Below are 25,644 nucleotides of genomic sequence, written 5' to 3' on the forward strand. Positions count from 1 at the left end.
ATGTCTTGTGGGGTATGCATGGGTGTCTGAGCTGTGTGCCAGTTGTTCAGACATACAGCTCTGTGAATTCAACATGTCAATACCTCTCACAAATACAATTAGTGATGAAGTCAATCTCTGCTCCACTTTGAGCCAGGAGAGTTTGACATGCATATTATTAATGTTAGCTCTCTGTGTACATCCAAGGGCCAGCCGTGCTGCCCTGTTCTGAGCCAATTGCAATTTTCCCAAGTCCATTTTTTGTGGCACCTGACCACACGACTGAACAGTAGTCCAGGTGCAACAAAACTAGGGCCTGTAGGACCAGCCTTGTTGATAGTGTTGTTATTAAGGGCAGACTTCTCCCATTCTAGGCTACTGTTGTAGCAATATGTTTTGACCATGACATTTTACAGTCCAGGATTGTGATACAAATGTAAAAAGCATATCGAACGTGATAATTTCCAGAACAATCTGACACACAAAAAATATTTTTTGCCCATTCTGGTGTGGACTCACCCCACAGCAGCAATACTATTATAATTGTTATGAACTACTGCCCAAACTAATACCACATATTTATTTTTATTTACACTGATAGCCTACCCTGGCCAAACCCGGATGACGCTGTGCCAATTGTGCGCTGCCCTATGGGACTCTCAATCACGGCCGGTTGTGATACAGCCTGGAATCAAACCAGGGTCTGTAGTGATGCCTCTAGTACTGAGAAGCAGTGTCTTAGACTGCGGCACCACTCGGGAGCCCCTACATATGTGCACTGATGTGACGTTATTTCCTTTACAATTCATGCATGCCTTTGCAATTCTATTTCTGAAACTGTGTAGGTTGTAAACAATCACAACCTTTCTCAGGCTTCTTAGATTGGAAGGTATGGTCAGGGCATTGAGGGAAAGAGTTTGATTCTTGCACCTTCGGTCCAAGGGTCCTATAAAGTCTGTAGGAATGCTGTCTATCCATCCGGCTGTTCTCTAAAGCAGCATACTTTCTCCTTTTAAGGGAACCGCTCTGTGTTTATCTCTGGGCTTTGACAGGGACGCACTTTCTGAAGCAAAGGAAATGAAACGCGACACGAAAAAAGAACAGGGGCCAAGCTAGAGTCTAGTCAACTATCAGTTAACATACTGTAAAACTGTGACACACTATACCCATAGTTCTGCAATGTCAATCAACCCAAGTCGATCTCAGTCATGTTATTCAATAGACTGCAACCAAAGCTTCTCACCAGTCTTCACCTGGCCATGTGTAGTATTCCCCTGAAAAGCCTTCCAGGACACCCAGTTAATGCTGAATATCAAAGGATCTGATTCATTTGGAGCAGCCTGATGAGCGGTGGCATTTCTGTCCATTGTCCTCAAACCCTCTTCAAAGGGAGTGGTTGGCGGGTCACCAAGGGGGTCGGTCTTCTGACACTAGCCACCAGCTGGAGTTCAGTGCCTCCAAAATGACTAATGGCTCCGTTCTCCCCTTTTGTGCTTTTTCTCTGAATATTTTGGAGTCAGATGAGTCATTAGGTTTCCCTCCAATTCGCGACAAATTTTCATGAGAATATTCTAATATGTTTGATGTGCTTCCATCAAATAGACTTTTTTCAGATAAAAGGCTGTGCGTAATGACGTAGTGCACATATTCACTGGAAAGGAGCATCAATCTCATCACCTTGCACTTTCACCACCCTGTGAAGTTTAGCATAACTTATTTCACCTGAAGCCTAATAAACTGCATGCTTTCCCGACAAGTCATAGTGGGAGGACCCCAAAACATGTCATTGCATGATTCCAAATTTACACGATATGATGATTATTATATCAATATTTCTGAATAAAAGCATTTCCACTGACATTTCTTGCATAATAGATTTTACTGACACAGAAAGATCCCACCTTGTCTAGCGTATCTTGCTTTGGAAAGTTTACCAACAGATATTCTGTCTCCATCAGGACTGTCATTACATTTTTTTTATCCGACATGTACTTTACTTGCAGAAAAAGTTTGGATGGAAACCTGGTTAGTGTAGCTGAAAGGAATATACTGCATGGATTTGATGGGTATATTTGTTTTCTTAATGTAACTGCCCAGTAATAATCTCACCTTTTTAAAAGTTAATATTCTGTTAACTCATACCCAAGTAATGTTGTAGACTCATCCTATATTAAACCTATATTAAACCTATATTAAACCCATATTTGTGCATGGTTGGAGAAAAAAACACTTGGAGAACAAAACCTACCTCAAACTTGTATCTCAAACAGACCATTTAAAGAATGCTTGCTATTTCCTCATAGAGGATGATGTCATCTTTCTTGGCATTCTCTCAATCAGTTTTATGATGTAGTCACCTGGAATGCATTTCAATTAACAGGTGTGCCTTGTTAAAAGTTAATTTGTGGATTTTATTCCCTTCTTAATGCATTTGAGATGTGTTGTGACGAGGTAGGTGTGGTTTACAGAAGATAGCCCTATTTGGTAAAAGACCAAGTCCATATTATGGCAAGAACTATTCAAATAGAGAAATAACAGTCCATCATTACTCTAAGACATGAAAGTCAGTCAATCCAGAAAATTTTTAAAGTTCTTTCAAGTGTAGTCGCAAAAACCATCCAGCACTATGATGAAACTGGCTCTCATGAGGACCGCCACAGGAAAGGAAAACCCAGAGTTACCTCTGCTGCAAAGGACAAGTTCATTAGAGTTACCAGCCTCAGAAATCGGCAATTAACTGCACCTCATATTTCAGCCCAAATAAATCTTTCACAGAGTTCAAGTAATAGACACATCTCAACATCAATTGTTCTGAGGAGACTGCGTGAATCAGGCCTTCATGGTCTAATTGCTGTATAGAAACCACTAATAAAGGACACCAATAATAATAAGAGACTTGCTTGGGCCAAGAAACACGAACAATGGACATCAGACCAGTGGAAATCTGTCCTTTGGTCTGATGAGTCCAAATTTGAGATTTTTGGTTTCAACCACCATGTCTTTGTGAGACACAGAGTAGGTGAACGGATGATCTCTGCATGTGTGGTTCCCACCGTGAAGCATGGAGGAGGAGGAGTGATGGTGTGGTTTGCTGGTGACACTGTCAGTGATTTATTTAGAATTCAAGGCACATGTAACCAGCATGGCTACCACAGCATTCTGCAGCGATACGCCATCCCATTTGGTGTGGGCTTAGTGGGACTATCATTTGTTTTTCAACAGGACAATGACCCAACACACCTCCAGGCTGTGTAAGGGCTATTTGACCAAGAAGGAGAGTGATGGTGTGCTGCATCGGATGACCTGGCCTCAACAATCACCCGACCTCAACCCAATTGAGATGGTTTGGGATGAGTTGGACCGCAGAGTGAAGGAAAAGCAGCCAACAAGTTCTCAGCATATGTACGAACTACTTCAAGACTGTTGGAAAAGCCTTCCAGGTGAAGCTGGTTGAGAGAATGCCAAGAGTGTGCAAAGCTGCCAAGAGTGTGCAAAGCTGTCAAGGCAAATGGTGGCTACTTTGAAGAATCTCAAATATATTTCGATTTGTTTAAGACTTTTGTGGTTGCTACATGATTCCATATCTGTTATTTCATAGTTTTGATGTCTTCACTATTATTCGACAATGTAGAAAATAGTACAAATAAAGAAAAACCCTTGAATGAGAAGGTTTGTCCAAACTTCTGACTGGTACTGTATATGGCATATTTGGGCCCTTTTATCCCCAACACCAACTCAAACATTTCAAGCATTATGGGCATTATGTAGCAATTATGTAGCAATTATTTATTGAAATACTGCCATGTCAAACCAGTCCTATTTGGCCTTATGGAGCTGGTTGGTGGACATTTTGGAAAACTGCTTCCCTAGAGTGCAACAGGGAAAATCTGCAATGGCACTATAGCTTTATTTAGTTTTGTCGCGTCATCATAAAGGGATTTTGCTCAAATGGGTTACCTTTGTGCCTGCTGGACATAATGCATCCCTATGGGATTTCTCGTAGATTGACCTGCACTGGGCAGGTTTCCTGGCACATTTCTTATAAGTGACACAGTGTATAATATCATATTATTTATCATTGTAATCGGTAGACTTCAGGGAACAGATATCACTTTTGTAGAGTGTCAAAGGTAACTTTGTATTTAATACACCACTTTGAAAGTGAAAATATACACATTTTACTGCGATTTGATGGTTTTTAATCATCGATCATAAAGGACAAAACAAATGCCATATGGTTTTGGTTGTTGATTGAATGAGTACCCCAAACCAATCCAAACATGTTTAGCTATTTTGGGGCTATGTAGACCCAACACAAAGGAAGCCATTACCCAAAACGTCAATACAGGTAAATGCATTTTCACCATTGACCTTTAGGGGGCGCTACATGTCGACCCGGGGCTTTGCTCAAGTCGCACTATATCAGGTTTTGTTCAGCATGAAAAACTATGCAAGTGTGCCAATTTTCACACTTCTATATCAAATAGAGACGTTTTAGAGCGTCTCTACTGGACTATGTTGGGGTACACCCACACCATTTCAACACAGAAAACAGCTACTTAATAAAAAAAAGTAGTAGGAAGGTATCCTTAATGTTTTGTAGACTCAGTTTAGGTCATATTTGATAGAAATCTGGAAACACTGGACAGTTATTTGAATTAAACATTTTGCTTTACTCACCGTTGATTTTGTTCATAAAATTGTAATAGAGACTTAGCCTTGATGAATTGATGACGTTCTTTCACTGAGACTGTTTGGAGAGACACTATGGCCTTTCAAACATTGATCTGGCTTGTCTTTCAGACATGTTCCATCCAGAAATATCCCTTCTGCTGCTGCTGTAACCACAGTGACATTCTATGAGCGTTTATAAATGTTTTGAACTGTAAATGTTCTTTCACAATGTCTCTATAATGTAATTGTAAAGGAAGCATTTCATTAATGGAAGCAATTTAAATGATAAAAGTCTGTTTTCTCTGTTATATAATACTCTACATCACCAAAAGTATGTGGACACCCCTTCAAATTAGTAGATATGGCTATTTCAGCCGCACCCATTGCTGACAGGTGTATAAAATCGATAAAATCACAGCCATGCAATCACCATAGACAAACATTGGCTGTAGAATGGCCTTACTGAAGAGCTCGGTGACTTAGGGGAGGCACCGTAATTGGATGTCATCTTTCCAACAAGTCAGTTCGTCAAATTTCTGCCCTGCTTGAGATGCCCCGGTCACCTGTAAGTGATGTTATTGTGAAGTTGAAACATCTAGGAGCAACAACAACTCAGCCGTGACATGGTAGGCCACACAAGCTCACAGAATGGGACGGACAAGTGCTGAAGCGCGTATAAATCATCTTTCCTCGGTTGCAACACTCACTACCGAGTTCCAAACATCAGCACAATATCTGTTTGTCGAGAGCTTCATGAAGTGGGTATCTATGGCCGAGCAGCGCAAAGCTCGCCACCATTGGACTCACCGCCATTGGACTCTGGAGCAGTGGAAATGTGTTCTCTGGAGTGATGAATCACGCTTCACCATCTGGCAGTCTGACGGACGAATCTGAGTTTGGCGGATGCCAAGAGAACGCTACCTGCCCCAATGCATAGTGCAAACTGTAAAGTTTAGTGAGGAGGAATAATGGTCTGCGGCTGTTTTTTATGGTTCGTGCTAAGCCCCTTAGTTCCAGTGAAGGGAAATATTAACGCTATGGCCTTCTAGGTGCTTCTAACTTTGTGGCAACTGTTTGGAGAAGGCCCCTTCCTGTTTCAGCATGACAATGCCTCCGTATATCAAGCAAGGTCCATACAGAAATTATTTGTCGATCGGTGTGGAAGAACTTGGACAGAGCCCTGACTGGCCTGGACAGAGCCCTGACCTCAACCCAATCAAACACCTTTGGGATGAATTGGAACACCGACTGTGACCCAGTCCTAATCGCCCAACATCAGTGCCTGACATCACTAATGCACTTGTGGCTGAATTTAATCAAGTCCCCACTTAACCCCCCATTTAACCAGGTAGGCTAGTTGAGAACAAGTTCTCATTTGCAACTGCGACCTGGCCAAGATAAAGCATAGCAGTGTGAACAGACAACAACACAGAGTTACACATGGAGTAAACAATAAACAAGTCAATAATAACATAGTAGAAAAAAAAGAATCTACAGTATATACATTGTGTGCAAAAGGCATGAGGAGGTAGGCAATAAATAGGCCATAGGAGTGAATAATTACAATTTAGCAGATTAACACTGAAGTGATAAATGATTAGATGAGCATGTGCAGGTAGAGATACTGGTATGCAAAAGAGCAGAAAAGTAAGTAAAATAAAAACAGTATGGGGATGAGGTAGGTAAATTGGGTGGGCTATATACCGATGGACTATGTACAGCTGCAGCGATCGGTTAGCTGCTCAGATAGCAGATGTTTAAAATTGGTGAGGGAGATAAAAGTCTCCAACTTCAGAGATTTTTGCAATTCATTCCAGTCGCAGGCAGCAGAGAACTGGAAGGAAAGGCGGCCAAATGAGGTTTTGGCTTTAGGGATGATCAGTGAGATACACCTGCTGGAGCGCGTGCTACGGATGGGTGTTGCCATCGTGACCAGTGAATTGAGATAAGGCAGAGCTTTACCAAGCATAGACTTGTAGATGACCTAGAGCCAGTGGGTCTGGCGACGAACATGTAACGAGGACCAGCCGACTGGAGCATACAGGTCGCAGTGGTGGGTGGTATAAGGTGCTTTAGTAACAAAACGGATGGCACTGTGATAAACTGCATCCAGTCTGCTGAGTAGAGTATTGGAAGCTATTTTGTAGATGACATCGCCGAAGTCGAGGATTGGTTGCATAGTCCGTTTTACTAGGGTAAGTTTTACGGCGTGAGTGAAGGAGGCTTTGTTGCGAAATAGAAAGCCGACTCTAGATTTGATTTTGGATTGGAGATGTTTGATATGAGTCTGGAAGGAGAGTTTGCAGTCTAGCCAGACACCTAGGTACTTATAGATGTCCACATTTTCTAGATCGGAACCATCCAGGTTGGTGATGCAAGTCGGGCATGCGGGTGCAGGCAGCGAACGGTTGAAAAGCATGCATTTGGTTTTACTAGCGTTTAAGAGCAGTTGGAGCCAACGGAAGGAGTGTTGTATGGCATTGAAGCTTGTTTGGAGGTTCGATAGCACAGTGTCCAAGGAAGGGCCAGAAGTATACAGAATGGTGTTGTCTGCGTAGAGGTGGATCAGGGAATCGCCCGCAGCAAGAGCAACATCATTGATATATACAGAGAAAAGAGTCGGCCCGAGAATTGAACCCTGTGGTAGCCCCATAGAGACTGCCAGAGGACCGGACAACATGCCCTCCGATTTGACACACTGAACTCTGTCTGCAAAGTAGTTGGTGAACCAGGCAAGGCAGTCATTAGAAAAACCGAGGCTACTGAGTCTGCCGATAAGAATATGGTGATTGACAGAGTCGAATGCTTTGGCTAGGTCGATGAAGACGGCTGCACAGTACTGTCTTTTATCGATGGCGGTTATGATATCGTTTAGTACCTTGAGCGTCGCTGAGGTGCACCCGTGACCGGCTCGGAAACCGGATTGCACAGCGGAGAAGGTACGGTGGGATTCGAGATGGTCAGTGATCTGTTTGTTGACATGGCTTTCGAAGACCTTAGATAGGCAGGGCAGGATGGATATAGGTCTGTAACAGTTTGGTTCCAGGGTGTCTCCCCCTTTGAAGAGGGGGATGACCGCGGCAGCTTTCCAATCCTTGGGGATCTCAGATGATACGAAGGAGAGGTTGAACAGGCTGGTAATAGGGGTTGCGACAATGGCGGTGGACAGTTTCAGAAATAGAGGGTCCAGATTGTCAAGCCCAGCTGATTTGTATGGGTCCAGGTTTTGCAGCTCTTTCGGAACATCTGTTATCTGGATTTGGATAAAGGAGAAGCTGGGGAGGCGTGGGCGAGTAGCTGCGGGGGGGTAGCGGAGCTGTTGGCCGAGGTTGGAGTAGCCAGGAGGAAGGCATGGCCAGCCGTTGAGAAAACCTTGTTGAAGTTTTCGATTATCATGAATTTATCGGTGGTGACCGTGTTACCGAGCCTCAGTGCAGTGGGCAGCTGGGAGGAGGTGCTCTTGTTCTCCATGGACTTTACAGTGTCCCAGAACTTTTTGAAGTTAGAGCTACGGGACTGCTATTGCAGTCCACCACAGGATGTTTTTGTGCTGGTCGAGGGCAGTCAAGTCTGGAGTGAACCAGGGGCTATATCTGTTCTTAGTTGTGCATTTTTTGAACAGAGCATGCTTGTCTAAGATGGTGAGGAAGTTACTTTTAAAGAATGACCAGGCCTCCTCAACTGACGGGATGAGGTCAATAATCTTCCAGGATACCCGGGCCAGGTCGATTAGAAAGGCCTGCTCGCAGAAGTGTTTTAGGGAGCGTTTGACAGTGATGAGGGGTGGTCGTTTGTCCGCGGACCCGTAGCGGATACAGGCAATGAAGCAGTGATCGCTGAGATCCTGATTGAAGACAGCAGAGGTATATTTGGAGGGCAAGTTGGTCAGAATAATTTCAATTAGGGTGCCCTTGTTTACGGATTTAGGGTTGTACCTGGTGGGTTCCTTGATGATTTGTGTGAGATTGAGGGCAATGTTCCAACATACATTGGAAAGCCTTCCCAGAAGAGTGGAGGCTGTTATAGCAGCAAACGGGGGACCAACTCCATATTAATGCCCATTATTTTGGAATGACATTTTCGACGAGCAGATGTCCAGATACTTTTGGTCATGTAGTGTACCATGGTTTTAGCAATTGTATTATATAGTCTGTTTGTTAAATGCTACAGGCTTTCAAGAAAGGCAAAACATTTATTATGCATATTGTTCTCTAAAATCTAAATTAAAGAATGATTAATCTGTAATTATACATGGAATGATAACACTCCTGAAAGAAAAAGTGAGAAAATAAGAAAAAATGTAAAGGTTATACCAGAATTTTGCTACACTGTAATGGGTAAGACTGGAGTGCCAGCTAAATCTAATCACAGCAGATGAGTGTTGAAGTGTTTCATACTGGGTACATTACTATATTTTAATACTCAGCTGAATAGTTTTGCAATTTAGTCGACTGAAAATAAGCTTACATTATAACTTTAGTATAGAATGTGTCTTGATGGAACTTGTGACCTTCAGTTAAATCACAGAGAGAAGTTATTTAGATACTTTTTTGAATGTTCTAATATTGAAAAACAGTTATTGAAATCCCTTGAACTTGCAGTGTATAGAACAGAGTGGTTTCTCAGAAGAACAAAGTGTTAGGGGTCCCCACGCAAAAGAGATGATAAGCTATTCATGCTGATTTATTTCTTCACAAAAAGGCAGAACATTTGATTTCGTCATTGTCTGCGATGCCCTATCTGATTTAATTTGAGATTCACTCATTACTCAAGGAGCCCATCTGTGTCTGCTCTTCCTTGTTGCTTTACCGAAACTCTTCACTTCTGCCAATCCTCTGGATAAGGCTGTGACAGTTACACAGCTGTAGTCACTGCTAAGCACCCATGTTGCCAGGCAGCACTGTAATACACAAGTGACAATCACCGGTCATCAAAGTGAGATTGCTTTTTACCAAATCACACATGTCCCACTGTGCCAGAATCACATCTTGCTCTCTATTCAACCTTTAATCAGAATGGGTTTTTGATAAGGAGAGATTCAGAATTCATTTAGCCCTCCCACGCATCTCTGCACAAACACAAGCCGTATGGACAGACACTGCAAACAGTTGATTACTGTGCCGTTGTCTGTAAGGAGGGCAGTAGTACTGGGGGAAATGGGCAGGTTTATTAAGTACAGGTCCCAAAGGAGATCTCTTGCCTCTTTCTCTTCAACCTCAGGTTCCTTTCCCCAAGGTTACTGTGATGGTTTAGAGCCAGATGTTACAGGTAGAGAGCTAGGCAGATGTTGGTGTCCACCATCACCCACCACCATCCCCCCCAGCCCTGCTTCCAGCTGAAATCTCTGCATTCTACAATACATCTGATCACCTGTTCAAAAACAGAAAAAAGAGACTAGGTAAAGGCAAATAATATACTTTGAAATACTGTGGTCTATTGCAAAACTGTCTTGAAAGGTAGCATTACCAAATAAATATTTTATCTGGTTTGTGGAGAAGTCTTGAAGAAAAAGAAAAAAAGCTCTGTGACAACTCTAACTCAAATTAAAACTAATTTAAAGTTGCAGCGCCCTGAATGACCCATCTGACAGTGTCTCACTGTGTGTTTTTGGGACTTCGGGGAAAACAAAGCTATCAGAAGTGGAAAATGAATTCAGAACTGGCTTTATTACATCTTTGTGAGCACAGGGTTATCTTGACTCCTAGGACATTAACACACAATACCAGTGTTTAAGTGGTGCCGAACTAATGCTTTGTGTCTGAGTGTCATCTCTCAGTTCTCCGTACCTCCGAAGGGCAGCAGCACCAATCTACCAGCTCAGCTAGGATTTGCTGGAACAGATCTCCCATCGCGAAACATCCTCCCCCATAGGATTGCAAAGAGAGGGTATATTGCTGAAAACTTTTGGTATTCTATCACAAGACATCTAGTGGCCCTATTGGGTACTTCAGATTATCACAGGTGTCTGTAATTATCTCTGGCCCTCTGTGTTGCCTTAATGAAAAATATACTAAATAATTAAATAAGATGATTTTCAAATAAAAAAATAGAATGACATGTTTTGGCGTCAGACTTTTGTGGCAGTTGTGAAAAGTTGGAAGAGAGTTGCAGAGTTAATAACAAAAGAATACCATTGTTGATTAGATGCTTTTTTCATTAGTTTGGCTATTTTCTCTTGAACCATATGACCTATCCACTGGAAACTCATGTACAATATGGACACAGATAAAAAAAAACATATATACTTTATATCAGTCAATAAAAACGTTTTGAAGTATAAATGACTAGTAACGATAAATTGCCATGGATTTTCTCTTAATTACCAAAATTACTGTAGATTCCGTTAACCCTACTACCACGAGACAACATAATATTAATTCCCAAAGAATAAGTCCATATGATTTTTAAAGTGCCCACACTCTCGATTTATGATATAGTGAAGCCAGAGTACTTCTGAAGCTGGTCTTTTAAGGCAAATTGCTGGATGAGGTACTTGTGGGTAGTCATTCATAGCAAGGCGTCTGAGGTAAAATGCAGGGTAGTAAAATGCCTTATCTTCCCTCCAGCCTATACAAGAGTGCTGGTGTAGAGATAAGAACTGATTCTATTCACATGCCCTAAGGCGGGGAGATGCAGTACGGTGATTTCTGTCTCAAATTACTGGTTATGGGGCACTTCTCTCCAATATGGGCCTTTCAAGCGCATGTCATTTCCAAACTGTTGACTGGATGCTCATAAATAGCTTTACTTATAGAGGAAAGTTACGTTTTTTTGTATTTTTTTGTGAAAGCAGTCTGTCAAAGCAAAACAGATGTTGAGCCACACTGCAGATTCTTATTCACATCAACTGTTTCATTTGCTAATTGTTCTCAATTTAGTAACTTTTTCTGCACTTTAGCTTCAGGAACAGAACGTTACTCTCTTTTCATTCAATTCACAGGTCCAAGGGCTTAATCAAGGAGGCCATTCTTGACAACGACTTCATGAAGAACCTTGAGCTTTCTCAGATCCAAGAGATCGTTGACTGTATGTACCCAGTTGAATATGCCACAGACAGCTGCATCATCAAAGAAGGGGATGTGGGCTCATTGGTGTATGTGATGGAAGGTAAGCATTGTGCAAAAAGTCAGCCATGTTAACTTCCCTTCGCCTTTTTGAACTTTCCAGTTCTTAGAGGAACCCCTCTGAAAAGGACATTGAGGAACACATTTGTAAAGGTTCAAACTAGAAACTTTTTTTGTGATGGGAGTGGTTACACTTTTAAACCTTTCTAATAATATATTGTAGAGGTGGCAGCCTATCAGATTGGAGGCGTGGCTTTCAGATAGTTTTTTTGGCCACCTGTTACAGTAAATGTCATTCCTGTTCATGTTAAGTTAATTGACTAACAATGGGTCCTTGAGGAACTCCAGGGGTTCCTCAAGTCACCACTAAGAGTGTACTGTATCTACTGTGGGACTTTCATGGTTAAGACCTTCTGTTCAAATCCCTGTTATTCATCACCAGTTTAGATCTGGAAACAATGACCTACAGTAAAGATGCATTTCCAGGAAGTGAATGAACGGTCCTCTGCTGGGCTGTAATTCACCAGTTTGTCCACCTGTGAGAAATCAGCCATTAATGAAGGAATGGCGTGAATCCATCAAGGCCAGAGGGGATAGCGTAGCTAGCATTAGCCATGATTCATGTCAACCGTTTCAGGTTTGTTGCAACACAGTTTCGTAACCACTGAAATGTCATGATTTCTTATGTCATGTTCATTCAGCAGAGCCAGAGCAAAACATTTATAATTAAGTGGGATTTGTAAGGTGTGCACTTCACTGTGTTGTATGGGTTTTGACTGAAAGCTATTCTGAACGTGACGACCTCACGAGACAAGAAGTTGCTAGATCCCTCCTGCTAACTGGGCAACTTTTGCGATTTTTTTGTTGTTGTCTGAATGAGGGAAATGCTGTAGATTATGAGGACTCGATGTAGTTTGAAAGATGAGAGGTTGAGGATTATAAATACAACACCGAACACCAATGAGTCCAACTGTGCACATTTCCATATCATAAAACTCATGTCATATAAAGTGTCAACACTTATGATCATTACGTTTATGTACAGCGAAAAGATAAGATGACATAGCGTCATAGCCTGGGTTGTTCTGAACAGAATGAGCCTATGTTTGTCTACTGTGAATCAAATAATTGTGTGATGGCGGAGATGCAGGGTTGTGTTCCAAACAAAACAACTACAAGTGTGCTTGCTGTAGTTCCTCAACGACACAATGTGCCCAAATAAGCACCTCATAGTTGAAGACTATAAAAGTGCATTGAAAAGACTTAGGAACTGTGCACACTCTGGAGAAGTTAGTCCTCTCACTGGAACTCTTGTAAATGTTTTGTCTTATGTTGCACCTACCCCATGTCATGACCGACCACGAGAATCCAAATAGGTCAGATCAGGTTTGCAATGACTAACTTCAATCAGACCCCTTTTCACCCGTAAAGAGGGTAGGATAGAACTAGTGGTGATTAACAACTCACATCCTGTTGTAAATCAATAGAGAAGATCCAGGCCTGTGCTCGCCAAATTCACCAAAAGTAATGTGTTTTGTCTCAACATTCTTTTTCCCACTGGAACTCTAACACGTTCAAAAGCGAATACTGGAACAATATTTCTAATGTAGAACGTGGGGAATGGTTAGAGGCAATCTATAGGACAGTAATGTAATTTTGTTTGTTATTTTGTGATGTCACTAAAAATGTTATAAAGGAAATACTGCAACTCGGAAAGTATACCCACTACGTGGGTGAAGTTTCCATATTATGGGAAATTATGAAAGTGTTTTTGTTAAGAGAGGGATATGATTTGAGAAGCTATAAGAGATCATTATTTTCCATAGCTTTGCACAGTGAGTAATCACCTCCCTGGAGTGAGGTCAAAACAGCCAGAACTTTCGAGCAAAAGGTTCAAACGATACGTTAAGAAAAAACCCAAAGCAGACCAGAAAAGTGTGAAGCTGCAGCTGCCGTTTAAAATGGTTTCAACTTTGAATCTCAACATGTGCTGGAGACGATAAACTCACATCCCGGACAATCATTGGTACGATGAATAACAGTCTTTAGATGAATGTTAAAGTCAATTCACATTTACCAGGAATCTTCTCATGTTACTAATGTAGCCAGAATATTTTCAGATTTTGTTATCAACAAATGCGGCGAAAAGTACAGTAAATGTAAAATGCACATAAAATCAACAGTGTAATGTTTGGATTCAGTCTTAAACCAGGTGAACTGTTGTGTACTCACCTTTGGTCTAATAATTTCCCCATTATATCCAAACTGTTCCCTTTCAATTGCCACCATGGTTATGCATATGATTTTCATATGTCTACTGTAAGAAACGTTTAAATTTAGACCTGTCCATAGAGGCCAATTCCCACAACTGTAAAGGGTTAAGGAGTCATAACCAGTATGTGGCTATTTTAGTTCCAAATTGCTTTTGTCCCAATATTAAATGGTTCAGTTGTTACATACCATTATGGGGAACTTTACTGAAAGATCCTGTTCTCAGAGGAACTGGGTGATTTGTTGGCACAGACATTGCTGTTAAAAAGAAGACTTAAAAAGCCTGTTTACACCAGTTTCTTTCTTCCCAGCTCCTTTTCGTTTCTTTGTTTCCTATCTTGATACCACAAGGAGCACTCTGATAACATGCTTTATGTACTTGACAGAAATGACAGAGAACATCCTTCTCCAAGTCTACTGAATGCCATGAGTGGTTCTTAGTCCCTCTGTTATTCTGTATAAGTATGCTTACTTACTTGGCTTAAGCTGTCATTGTGCCACACTCTGCCATTGATTACGAGTAATCAAGACAAATACCTTAATCTGAGCAAAGGCGCCCACTACGGCCGAGCAGAGTTGAGCAGGGAGGGAAGCTGCCTTGATACGGTTCAATGTGTCCCCGTCGATGGAGCCATGAGGGACCAGTGGATTTGCTAATGGGAAGAAAATTGATTCTTAGAGAAGTTATTCTCCTGTCTGATTGGATTCACCTTGAATGTGCTCCTGAGCGCTACTATACCTCCAACATCACGTCATTGGCACGCCTCCCAAGCCTGGTTCTCGACGAGGCTAACACAATGGTAACACCTGAGGAAAAGTTATCAGAAAAAAAGTGAATTTCTTTTGAAATGAAAATGATAAAAACTAATTTGAGGTCATTAACTTCTTTAGAGTGTATGGACAAACCCCATGAAGTAGACTTCCCTTTGAGCTACTTTCTCCAAGCACACCCAGCTGTGCCGTATTTATTTGTACACCTGTGTTGAACTATATTAATCCACAGGCAGAACATTTTTACTTTTTTTTATCAGCAGGGCATTTTGCTCAGTGCGGCGTTGACTACGGGCACCAGACACAAAATGGGTCAGCTAAAATAAACAGAGCTTTTCAATTAGCAACAGATTCATAGCCTAACTGAGCCTTGTGGGCAAGGAAACAGACCACAGTATCTGTCTGTCCTCCGGCAGTTCCAAATTTGATTTGTCTTACTGCTTCTGTTCCTCCATTAAAATAAGAGATAATAATAATAATGAATTCAACTTTTATGACAAAGCTTTTCATTACAAAGTGCTTTATTAAGTGCTTAAAAAACATGTAATTCTGACAAACCTAAACATGTAGAAGATCATGGCAGGCAGGGTAGTTTATTAAGGCTTTGAGCAGTCAGCATCAGGAGGAAGGCTAGAGTAGAGGCAGTTTGGAGATTAAATGGAGGAGGGTCACATCCAGGGGGGTTCAGACTGGTCCAGAGCCTACAACACTAGAAATTAATTGGTTTCATTGACGTGTATAATGTCAAAATCCTATTTTGCTTTTGAGAATGTATTAAATGTGCACTATGCAGATATCACTCCTGCATTTCATGTTTGTTAAAATTCTAATTGTTTGCCTAATTTCAGTTTGTGACAAAACAAGCAATCATAGTGTAGACAATCCTTTTTCCCGTCTATACCACTGTGAAATATATTTTCCATAACCAAAAAGATAGTATTTTCAGCTTTTTGAAGCTGATATATAAAACCGAACGTAAAAGACAAAAAAACTCAACTTAAAAACGAGAAGCATAGAAATAGCGCACCTAGAACAGATCTACCACTTCTTAGACTTTCTTTCAACGAGAATCACAGATCTATAACACACATTTCTAAGAGAATTTGATCGGGTCGCCGAAAAGTTACATATTGCTGCTTTAAACTCATTCATGAGGTTCATGTTGTATAAATGAAGTGGGATTGAATGTTTTCCCTGAATACTAAATCTATCACGTAGATCCTTGATTAATGATGTATTTACCATGAACACACGACACCTCTGACATGCGTCTCTATACGCTGTGGATAGATCTTTCTAGACACGAAAAGGATCAAGGTTTAGCAGACGGGGCCTCTCCATTAGACTCTATGGAACAGAGAAGAATAAGTAGTCTCACTGCAACTGTCAATTAATAATGGCCTCGTCACTATTGCTGGACGTTAATTGGAAGAAATATCCTGGCTAATGCGTCTGCTCTCCCGAGAACAGCTATCTAGCGTTGGACACAAATAAATGACAAGGAAGTAGAAACCCATTGATATTCTAACACAGCACAGCTAGCTAATGAAGTGTTCGCCTCACTGAAGAACAAAATGGAAAGAGAGAACATTTTTGTGCATGAGTGTTTGACACTTTGGGTTTTTCTGTGCCCCAGACAGGAATAAACATCCTCAGCCTTTTCCCAGTCTTTTTTTATTGGCCTGTTAAACCCACAGATGGACTCCAAATATAATGTGAGATGTAAACAGGAAGAGGAAATGACCCGAAAAAGATTCTGATCATGACAAGGCGCTATACTTGGGTGATTTTTAAATAGGATACCACCGTGAAAAACTCATCAATTCTGTTTTCGTAATGGGCACAGAATGTAGTGGATATTTGCTCTCTCAGCCAACAAGTTACACTTTACAGTCATAAACTAAATGCAGCCAAGCTGTCTCAACATGGATTTGGTTGCATAGCAACGTGCTGGATCCTCATCCTTTGGCAATGTTGTTTATTAACATCCACATTAATATGCAAAGGCCCAGCTGAACCGAGACCTGGAGTTTTATGCTACAGTATATCCAATGGACTGAGAGGGTTTGAAGTAAACAATTTAGGCTAATATAATGGATGAATATACTGTATGTAAAGTATTTGCTATAAGAGAACTCAAGTCATAGCCTACTTGGGCAGCAGCCAGGTGATGTCATTTTCTATACTGAGGAAAACACACACCTGAATTTGTCAGGTGCAATGCACTTCTGCTCCAATGCAAATGATTAATTAAAAGTTACAACCAACAATGTTTTGGCAGCTAGCTGATAAAGATGCACTGCGTGAGAAATTAAGAGTTTATTTCCAAAACCCTATTTTTATTGCTTGTGGGTATATTCATGTGCGTGTAAAATATGACTGTTCTCAGATTTTAATTAATAGATTTTAGATGTGTATGATTATTATTTATTTTTTTAGCAAAATGCTATATAACCTTTGTTTAGCTGGAATGGAAGCTATATTTGACTGTGTTATGTGGTTGTCTCACCTAGCTATCTTAAGATGAATGCACTTACTGTATGTCGCTCTGGATAAGAGCATCTGCTAAGTGACAAAGTCAAGATCTCATATTACTGTTGTGAATTCTTATTATTTTTTGAAATATTGATGTCAAAAATGTATAATTTATACACAGTGTACAAAACATTAAGGACACCTGCTCTTTCCATTACATAGACTGGCCAGGTGAATCCAGGTGAACGCTATGTTCCCTGTTAAATCCACTTCAATCAGTGTAGATGAAGGTGTGGAGTTAAAGAAGGATTTTTGTTAAAGCAAGGCCCCTGAACACTTGTGTATTTTTTGCACTATGCAATGATATGGGCAGCGACCATGTAACTCTTTTACAACATACAGAAGTGCGTTGGTTATCAAGAGGCGAAGTATTGACACATTATTGTTGATTGAGAGACTAGATTAAAGTTTTCTTTACTGACCATAATTTTCACTTGTCTGACCACTTGCATGATGACGAGTTTCTCACACAACTGGCCTATCTGGGTGATGTTTTTTCTTACTTGAATGATCTGAATCTAGGATTACAGGGACTCTCCCCAACTATATTCAATGCGCTGTACAAAATTGAGGCTATGATTAAGAAGTTGGAGCTCATCTCTGTCTGCATTAATAAGGACAACACAAAGGTCTTTCCAACATTGTATGATTTTTCTATGCAACTGAACTTAATGTTCAATGCCAAATGTGATATAGCGAAGCACCTGAGTGAGATGAGTGCGCGATTCGCAGGTACATTCCATAAATGGATAACACAAACAGCTGGATTCATTATCCCTTTCATGCCCTGCCTCCAGTCCACTTACCCATATCTGAACAAGAGAGCCTCATCGAAATTGCAACAAGCGGTTCTGTGAAAATTGGGGGAAAAAAGTGTTTTTTTTTGGGTGAATTTTACCCCCTTTTCTCCCCAATTTCATGGTATCCAATTGTTTTAGTAGCTACTATCTTGTCTCATCGCTACAACTACCGTACGGGCTTGGGAGAGACGAAGGTTGAAAGTGATGCGTCCTCCGATACACAACCCAACCAAGCCACACTGCTTCTTAACACAACGCGGATCCAACCCGGAAGCCAGCCGCACCAATGTGTCGGAGAAAACACCGTGCACCTGGTAACCTTGGTTAGCGTGCACTGCGCCCGGCCTGCCCCGCCTTGAGGATATCCCTACCGGCCAAGCCCTCCCTAACCCGGACGACGCTAGGCCAATTGTGCGTAGCCCCACGGACCTCCCGGAAAGAAGGAGAGAATTAGAGAATGCACACTTAGATTCACACAGGACACCGAATAGGACAGGAGAAGTACTCCAGATATAACAAACTGACCCTAGCCCCCCGACACATAAACTACTGCAGCATAAATACTGGAGGCTGAGACAGGAGGGGTCAGGAGACACTGTGGCCCCATCCGAGGACACCCCCGGACAGGGCCAAACAGGAAGGATATAACCCCACCCACATTGCCAAAGCACAGCCCCCACACCACTGTTCAACCTCTCTTTCATATCGTCTGAGATCCCCAAGGATTGGAAAGCTGCCGCAGTCATCCCCCTCTTCAAAGGGGGAGACACCCTGGACCCAAACTGTTACAGACCTATATCCATCCTGCCCTGCCTATCTAAGGTCTTCGAAAGCCAAGTCAACAAACAGGTCACTGACCATCTCGAATCCCACCGTACCTTCTCCGCTATGCAATCTGGTTTCCGAGCCGGTCACGGGTGCACCTCAGCCACGCTCAAGGTACTAAACGATATCATAACCGCCATCGATAAAAGACAGTACTGTGCGGTCGTCTTCATCGACCTTGCCAAGGCTTTCGACTCGGTCAATCACCATATTCTTATCGGCAGACTCAGCAGCCTCGGTTTTTCGGATGACTGCCTTGCCTGGTTCACCAATTACTTTGCAAACAGAGTTCAGCGTGTCAAATCGGAGGGCATGCTATCCGGTCCTCTGGCAGTCTCTATGGGGGTGCCACAGGGTTCAATCCTTGGGCCGACTCTTTTTTCTGTATATATCAATGATGTTGCTCTTGCTGCGGGCGATTCCCTGATCCACCTCTACGCAGACGACACCATTCTATATACTTCCGTCCCGTCCTTGGACACTGTGCTATCTAACCTCCAAACGAGCTTCAATGCCATACAACACTCCTTCCGTGGCCTCCAACTGCTCTTAAACGCTAGTAAAACCAAATGCATGCTTTTCAACCGTTCGCTGCCTGCACCCGCATGCCTGACCAGCATCACCACCCTGGATGGTTCCAACCTTGAATATGTGGACATCTATAAGTACCTAGGTGTCTGGCAAGACTGTAATCTCTCCTTCCAGACTCATATCAAACATCTCCAATCGAAAATCAAATCAATAGTCGGCTTTCTATTCCGCAACAAAGCCTCCTTCACTCATGCTGCCAAGCTTACCCTAGTAAAACTGACTATCCTACCGATCCTCGACTTCGGCGATGTCATCTACAAAATTGCTTCCAACACTCTACTCAGCAAACTGGATGCAGTTTATCACAGTGCCATCCGTTTTGTCACTAAAGCACCTTATACCACCCACCACTGCGACTTGTATGCTCTAGTCGGCTGGCCCTCCCTACATATTCGTCGCCAGACCCACTGGCTCCAGGTCATCTACAAGTCCATGCTAGGTAAAGCTCCGCCTTATCTCAGTTCACTGGTCACGATGGCAACACCCACCCGTAGCACGCGCTCCAGCAGGTGTATCTCACTGATCATCCCTAAAGCCAACACCTAATTTGGCCGCCTTTCGTTCCAGTTCTCTGCTGCCTGTGACTGGAACGAATTGCAAAAATCGCTGAAGTTGGAGACTTTTATCTCCCTCACCAAATTCAAACATCTGCTATCTGAGCAGCTAACCGATCGCTGCAGCTGTACATAGTCTATCGGTAAATAGTCCACCCATTTTTACCTACCTCATCCCCATACTGTTTTTATTTATGTACTTTTCTGCTCTTTTGCACACCAATATCTCTACCTGGACATGACCATCTGATCATTTATCACTCCAGTGTTAATCTGCAAAATTGTAATTATTCGCCTACCTCATGCCTTTTGCACACAATGTATATAGACTCCCCTTTTTTTTTTCCTACTGTGTTATTGACTTGTTAATTGTTTACTCCATGTGTAACTCTGTGTTGTCTGTTCACACTGCTATGCTTTATCTTGGCCAGGTCGCAGTTGCAAATGAGAACTTGTTCTCAGCGAGCCTACCTTGTTAAATAAAGGTGAAATAAAAGATTCCATGGCTGCCCTTAGTTTGAAGATGTAATCCAGAAACAGGTGTTTTATTCAACAACAGCCTTCTGTTTGTTCTTTTTTTTGACTCTCTGAATATTTGCAATCAAACACAAGAATTTCTCCATCTCTTTAGCCATCACACTCTAATTCCACCGGGCATCCCACTGATTTCAAAACTCGGTCCTCCAGAAAGTGGAGTTCAGCACTTTTGCAGTTCTACTACGTGATCTCTTTCCAAAAAGCTACGATAGAAAGGATTACTTACACATACTGACCAGCTCATGTTATAGACAGAAGGATGCGACATGGCAGAACAATCTGAACTCATCTCTCGGCATGTCCAGCCCAGCCATTATATTATCTTAGCCAATCATTTCTACCGGGAAGGTAACTGACTTTTCCCATGGCTAAACCAACAAGACTCGTGATTTAACAATTTTATTTGCATTTACATATGGTATCCAAATTTGTTATTATGGCACATGAAAGTTCACATGTTCCAGAAGGCATTGCTGCCCAAAAACGCATGTTGATTAATAAAATGTTCAAGTCACAATTTTTTTGTTGTCTCTGCAATGAAACCAAGTGATAGATTTGAAACAAATACATGTCTGTCATTGAACAACCCCATGCAATGATTAGATAGTGAAAAACCACAGCAGTCTCTTTCATAATTTCTTTAAACAATTAAAGCTAATTTACAAACATTTCTGGATAGCGTTTTGGAATGAAACTCTTCAACTGCAGTTTGTCAGCTTGTCATCTGACAAAAGCAGCTTGCTACCCTTCATAAATAATTGGCATTGGAGCAGACGTGTGAGACTTGCAATGTAAGCCGGAGAGAAATATATTTTGTCACTCTACCCCTTCACTACCTTACCCTACACTCTACCCTCCACTCTGCCTCCACACTACCTTACCCTCCACTCTAACCCTTCACTACCTTACCCTCCACTCTACCCCTTCACTACCTTACCCTCCACTCTACCCCTTCACTACCTTACCCTCCACTCTGCCCCTTTACTACCTTACCCTCCACTCTACCCCTTTACGACCTTAGCTCCACTCTACCCGTTCACTAACTTAGCCTCCAATCTACCCCTTCACTACCTTAGCCCCACTCTACCCCTTCCCAACCTTAACCTCCACTCTACCCCTCCACTACCTGAGCCTCCACTCTACCCATTCGCTACCTTAGCCTCCACTCTACCCCTTCACTACCCTAGCCTAAACTCTACCCTCCACTCTACCCCTTCACTACCTTAGCCTCCACTCTACCCCTTCACTACCTTAGCCTCCACTCTACCCCTTCACTACCTTAGCCTCCACTCTACCCCTTCACTACCTTAGCCTCCACTCTACCCCTTCACTACCTTAGCCTCCACTCTACCCCTTCACTACCTTACCCTCCACTCTACCCCTTCACTACCTTAGCCTCCACTCTAACCCTTCACTACCTTAGCCTCCACTCTACCCCTTCACTATCTTACCCTCCCCTCTTCCCCTTCACTACCTTTGCCCCCACTCTACCCCCCACTTTACCCCTTCACTAACTTAGCCTCCACTCTACCCCTTCACTACCTAAGCCTCCATTCTACCCCTTCACTACCTAAGCTTCCATTCTACACCTTCACAACTTTAGCTTCCACTCTGCCTCTTCACTACCTTACCCTCCACTCTACCCCTTAACTACCTTAGCTCCACTCTACCCGTTCACTACCATAGCCTCCACTCTACCCTCCACTCCACCCCTTCACTACCTTAACCTCCACTCTACCCCTTCACTACCTTTGCCCCCACTCTACCCCTTCGCTACCTTACTCTCCCCTCTTCCCCTTCACTACCTTGGCCACTCTACACCTTCACTACTTTAGCTTCCACTCTGCCTCTTCACTACCTTAGCCTCCACTCCACCCCTTCATTACCTTAACCTCCACTCTACCCCTCCACTACCTGAGTCTCCACTCTACCCCTTTGCTACCTTAGCCTCCACTCTACCCTCAACTCTACCCCTTCACTACCTTAGCCTCCACTCTTCCCCTTCACTACCTTAGCCTCCACTATACCCCTTCGCTACCTTAGCCTCCACTCCACCCCTTTGCTACCTTACCCTCCACTCTACCCCTTCACTACCTTAGCCTCCACTCTACCCCTTTACTACCTTAACCTCCACTCTACCCCTCCACTACCTTAGCCTCCACTCTACCCCTTCGCTACCTTACCCTCCACTCTACCCCTTCACTACCTTAGCCTCCACTCTACCCCTTCGCTACCTTAGCCTCCACTCTAGCCCTTCACTACCTTAGCCTCCACTCTACCCTCAACTCTACCCCTTCACTACCTTAGCCTCCACTCTACCCCTTCACTACCTTAGCCTCCACTCTACCCCTTCACTACCTTAGCCTCCACTCTAACCCTTCACTACCTTAGCCTCCACTCTACCCCTTCACTACCTTACCCTCCACTCTTCCCCTTCACTACCTTTGCCCCCACTCTACCCCTGCACTACCTTAGCCTCCACTCTACCTTAGCCTCCACTCTACCCTTCACTACCTTAGCCTCCACTCTACCCATTCACTACCTTAGTCTCCACTCTACCCCATTGCTACCTTACCCTCTACTCTACGCCTTCACTACCTTAGCCTCCACTCTGCCCCTTCACTACCTTAACCTCCACTCTACCCCTTCACTACCTTAACCTCCACTCTACCCCTTCACTACCTTAGCCTCCACTCTACCCCTTCGCTACCTTAGCCTCCACTCTACCCCTTCGCTACACTAGCCTCCACTCTACCCTCAACTCTACCTTAGCCTCCACTCTACCCCTTCACTACTTTAGCCTCCACTCTACCCCTTCGCTACCTTAGCCTCCACTCTAGCCCTTCACTACCTTAGCCTCCACGCTACCCTCAACTCTACCCCTTCACTACCTTAGCCTCCACTCTACCCCCTTCACTACCTTAGCCTCCACTCTACCCCTTCACTACCTTAGCCTCCACTCTAACCCTTCACTACCTTAGCCTCCACTCTACCCCTTCACTACCTTACCCTCCACTCTTCCCCTTCACTACCTTTGCCCCACTCTACCCCTGCACTACCTTAGCCTCCACTCTACCTTAGCCTCCACTCTACCCCTTCACTACCTTAGCCTCCACTCTACCCATTCACTACCTTAGTCTCCACTCTACCCCTTTGCTACCTTACCCTCTACGCCTTCACTACCTTAGCCTCCACTCTACCCCTTCACTACCTTAGCCTCCACTCTACCCCTCCACTACCTTAGCCTCCACTCTACCCCTTCGCTACCTTAGCCTCCACTCTACCCCTTCGTTACACTAGCCTCCACTCTACCCTCTACTCTACGCCTTCACTACCTTAGCCTCCACTCTACCCTTCACTACCTTAGCCTCCACTCTACCCCTTCACTACCTTAGCCTCACTCTAACCCTTCTACCTTACCCTCCCCTCTTTCCCTTCACTACCTTTGCCCCCACTCTACCCCCACTCTACCCCTTCACCACCTTAGCCTCCACTCTACCCTTCACTACCTTAGCCTCCACTCTACCCATTCACTACCTTAGTCTCCACTCTACCCCTTTGCTACCTTACCCTCTACGCCTTCACTACCTTAGCCTCCACTCTACCCCTTCACTACCTTAACCTCCACTCTACCCCTCCACTACCTTAGCCTCCACTCTACCCCTTCGCTACCTTAGCCTCCACTCTACCCCTTCGTTACACTAGCCTCCACTCTACCCTCTACTCTACCCCTTCACTACCTTAGCCTCCACTCTACCCCTTCACTACCTTAGCCTCCACTCTACCCCTTCACTACCTTAGCCTCCACTCTAGCCCTTCTACCTTACCCTCCCCTCTTTCCCTTCACTACCTTTGCCCCCACTCTACCCCCACTCTACCCCTTCACCACCTTAGCCTCCACTCTACCCCTTCACTACCTTAGCCTCCACTCTACCCCTTCACTACCTTAGCCTCCACTCTACCCCTTCACTACCTTAGCCTCCACTCTACCCCTTCACTACCTTAGCCTCCACTCTACCCCTTCACTACCTTAGCCTCCACTCTAACCCTTCACTACCTTAGCCTCCACTCTACCCCTTCACTACCTTACCCTCCCTCTTCCCCTTCACTACCTTTGCCCCCACTCTACCCCCACTTTACCCCTTCACTAACTTAGCCTCCACTCTACCCCTTCACTACCTAAGCCTCCATTCTACCCCTTCACTACCTAAGCTTCCATTCTACACCTTCACAACTTTAGCTTCCACTCTGCCTCTTCACTACCTTACCCTCCACTCTACCCCTTAACTACCTTAGCTCCACTCTACCCGTTCACTACCATAGCCTCCACTCTACCCTCCACTCTACACCTTCACTACTTTAGCTTCCACTCTGCCTCTTCACTACCTTAGCCTCCACTCCACCCCTTCACTACCTTAACCTCCACTCTACCCCTTCACTACCTTGGCCACTCTACACCTTCACTACTTTAGCTTCCACTCTGCCTCTTCACTACCTTAGCCTCCACTCCACCCCTTCACTACCTTAACCTCCACTCTGCCCCTCCACTACCTTAGCCTCCACTCTACCCCTTTGCTACTTTAGCCTCCACTCTACCCTCAACTCTACCCCTTTACTACCTTAACCTCCACTCTACCCCTCCACTACCTTAGCCTCCACTCTACCCCTTTGCTACCTTAGCCTCCACTCTACCCTCAACTCTACCCCTTCACTACCTTAGCCTCCACTCTACCCCTTTACTACCTTAACTCCACTCTACCCCTCCACTACCTTAGCCTCCACTCTACCCCTTCGCTACCTTAGCCTCCACTCTAGCCCTTCACTACCTTAGCCTCCACTCTACCCTTAAGCTACCTTAGCCTCCACTCTAGCCCTTCACTACCTTAGCCTCCACTCTACCCTCAACTCTACCCCCTTCACTACCTTAGCCTCCACTCTACCCCTTCACTACCTTAGCCTCCACTCTACCCCTTCACTACCTTACCCTCCACTCTACCTTAGCCTCCACTCTACCCCTTCACTACCTTAGCCTCCACTCTACCC

At 43.6% G+C, this 25,644-nt stretch overlaps 1 protein-coding gene across 2 annotated transcripts in view; it reads left to right on the forward strand.

Moving 5' to 3' along the window:
* The window catches only part of LOC118363418 (cGMP-dependent protein kinase 1-like), a 169,596-nt gene that overhangs the window by 14,035 nt on the left and 129,917 nt on the right, over positions 1 to 25,644 (forward strand). For both annotated transcript variants that reach the window (XM_052491846.1, XM_052491835.1), the window contains exon 2: positions 11,594 to 11,760. In XM_052491846.1, coding sequence (XP_052347806.1) covers positions 11,594 to 11,760 — 167 coding nt within the window. The remainder of the gene's footprint in view (positions 1 to 11,593; positions 11,761 to 25,644) is intronic.

This window comes from Oncorhynchus keta, chromosome 3 (genome assembly GCF_023373465.1).
Source record: "Oncorhynchus keta strain PuntledgeMale-10-30-2019 chromosome 3, Oket_V2, whole genome shotgun sequence".
Lineage (NCBI taxonomy): Eukaryota > Metazoa > Chordata > Actinopteri > Salmoniformes > Salmonidae > Oncorhynchus > Oncorhynchus keta.